General features: G+C 67.6%; 1 protein-coding gene across 1 annotated transcript; it reads right to left on the bottom strand.

The window, feature by feature from the left end:
- Positions 1-6: 6 nt before the first annotated feature.
- LOC113979674 (B-cell CLL/lymphoma 7 protein family member B-like) lies at positions 7-1,372 on the bottom strand. The gene is made up of 3 exons (XM_027706990.1): positions 1,267-1,372; positions 891-966; positions 7-162 (listed from the first exon to the last, which is right to left on the bottom strand). The coding sequence occupies exons 1-3, from the start codon at positions 1,356-1,358 to the stop codon at positions 52-54; spliced, it is 279 nt and encodes a 92-aa protein (XP_027562791.1). The 5' UTR covers positions 1,359-1,372; the 3' UTR covers positions 7-51.
- Between the last annotated feature and the right edge of the window lie 6 nt (positions 1,373-1,378).

Below are 1,378 nucleotides of genomic sequence, written 5' to 3'. Positions count from 1 at the left end.
ACAGAACTGGCAATGTTCAGCCTTGGAGTCTTTCCCCAGGTCAGAGGGGACTCAGCCAGACGCACCTTGGAACTCCAGGAGAAGGGAGGAGTTGGCAGAAGTGTCAGCTGGGAAGCCATTGGGTTCTCGAGCAGTGCTGCTGCTTGATTTGGATTTCTCTTTCTTGAGGAGAGAAAGGAAAGCACAAACAGGAGGTCAGAGGAGCACAGGCTGCTCCAGAGGAGCCCTTCCCCTCTCCGTCTCCAGCAGCACAGAGGGATGTGCTCAAGCTGGCCTTTTCCCTTCCCTTCAGGGGCACTTTGCTAAGTGAAAGGCAAAACTCTGGCTGTGGAAAGCTAGGAATCGGGAGAGAGAAGAGGAGATGATGCCTGTCTAGGAGTGACATTGAGACAACCAAGTCCTCGGGTGGTTCGGGCAGAGAGGCTAAGGAGGAATGGGAAGGGGCTTGGGGGAGCTCAGGGGGCTCAGCAGGGCTGGGTGGACTCAGGTCGAGTCATGGGGAGCTCAGGGGAGATCCTTGGGGCTTGGGGGGGCTCAGGAGGGCTTCGTGGGGGTCAGGGGGGTTCAGAGGGGTGTGGCAGGTGCTCAGTTTGGCTTGGGGGGCTCGGGGGTGAACTCGGGGTGGGCACAGGTGGGCTCCGGGGTCGGTGGGGCCGGGGGGCTCGGAAGTCGACTGGGTGGCTCTGGGGAGCTTGGCAGGGGCTAGGGGGGATTCAGGAGAGTTCTGCAGGGCCTGGGGAGGGGTCAGAGGGCCTCGGTGGGCTCGGCAGTGGCTCGTTGCAGGGGGTGCTCAGGAGGGCTCGGTGTTCGGCCCGGGACGGGGTGCTAAGGGAGGCTCGTCCCGGCTTGGGGGCGGCTGCTCCCGGCTCGTCTCCACGTGCGGTACCCACCTCCTTGCTGTCGGCCACCGGCACCCACTTGAATATCCGCAGGGACGTGTCTCCCACCGTCACCCACTTCTTCTCCCTGCGGGACACGGCGCTGCCAGGGGCGGCCTGGGGAGCCATGGCAACAGGCCCGGCCCCCCCGCTTCCCCCCGATTGGCCTAGCGGAGCATCAATCCACCGCCCCGCCGCGCCGCGATTGGCCGCGTCGCCCGCCCATCACGGGCGCTCCCGCCCCCCTTCCCCGCTCCCATTGGCCGCCGGCCCCGCGACCCGCGCCCGCTGGTTGGCCGCGCGCTCCCGCGTCCCGCCCCGCGGCGCGCTGATTGGCTGCGCGCGGGAGCGGCGGGGGCCCCTCCCATCCCGCGGGCCCGCCCCTCACCATCTGCGGACGCGCTCGATGGCCGCCATCACCTTCTTGATGTCATCCTTGGCGCGGCTGCGGGTCTCGGCCCGCACCGAGCGCCCCGACATGGCGCGCGCGCAGCCCCCGC

Source organism: Neopelma chrysocephalum, unplaced genomic scaffold, assembly GCF_003984885.1.
Source record: "Neopelma chrysocephalum unplaced genomic scaffold, ASM398488v2 Primary Assembly neopelma1_87089, whole genome shotgun sequence".
NCBI lineage: Eukaryota > Metazoa > Chordata > Aves > Passeriformes > Pipridae > Neopelma > Neopelma chrysocephalum.
This window is presented reverse-complemented; position numbering and strand designations above follow the sequence as displayed.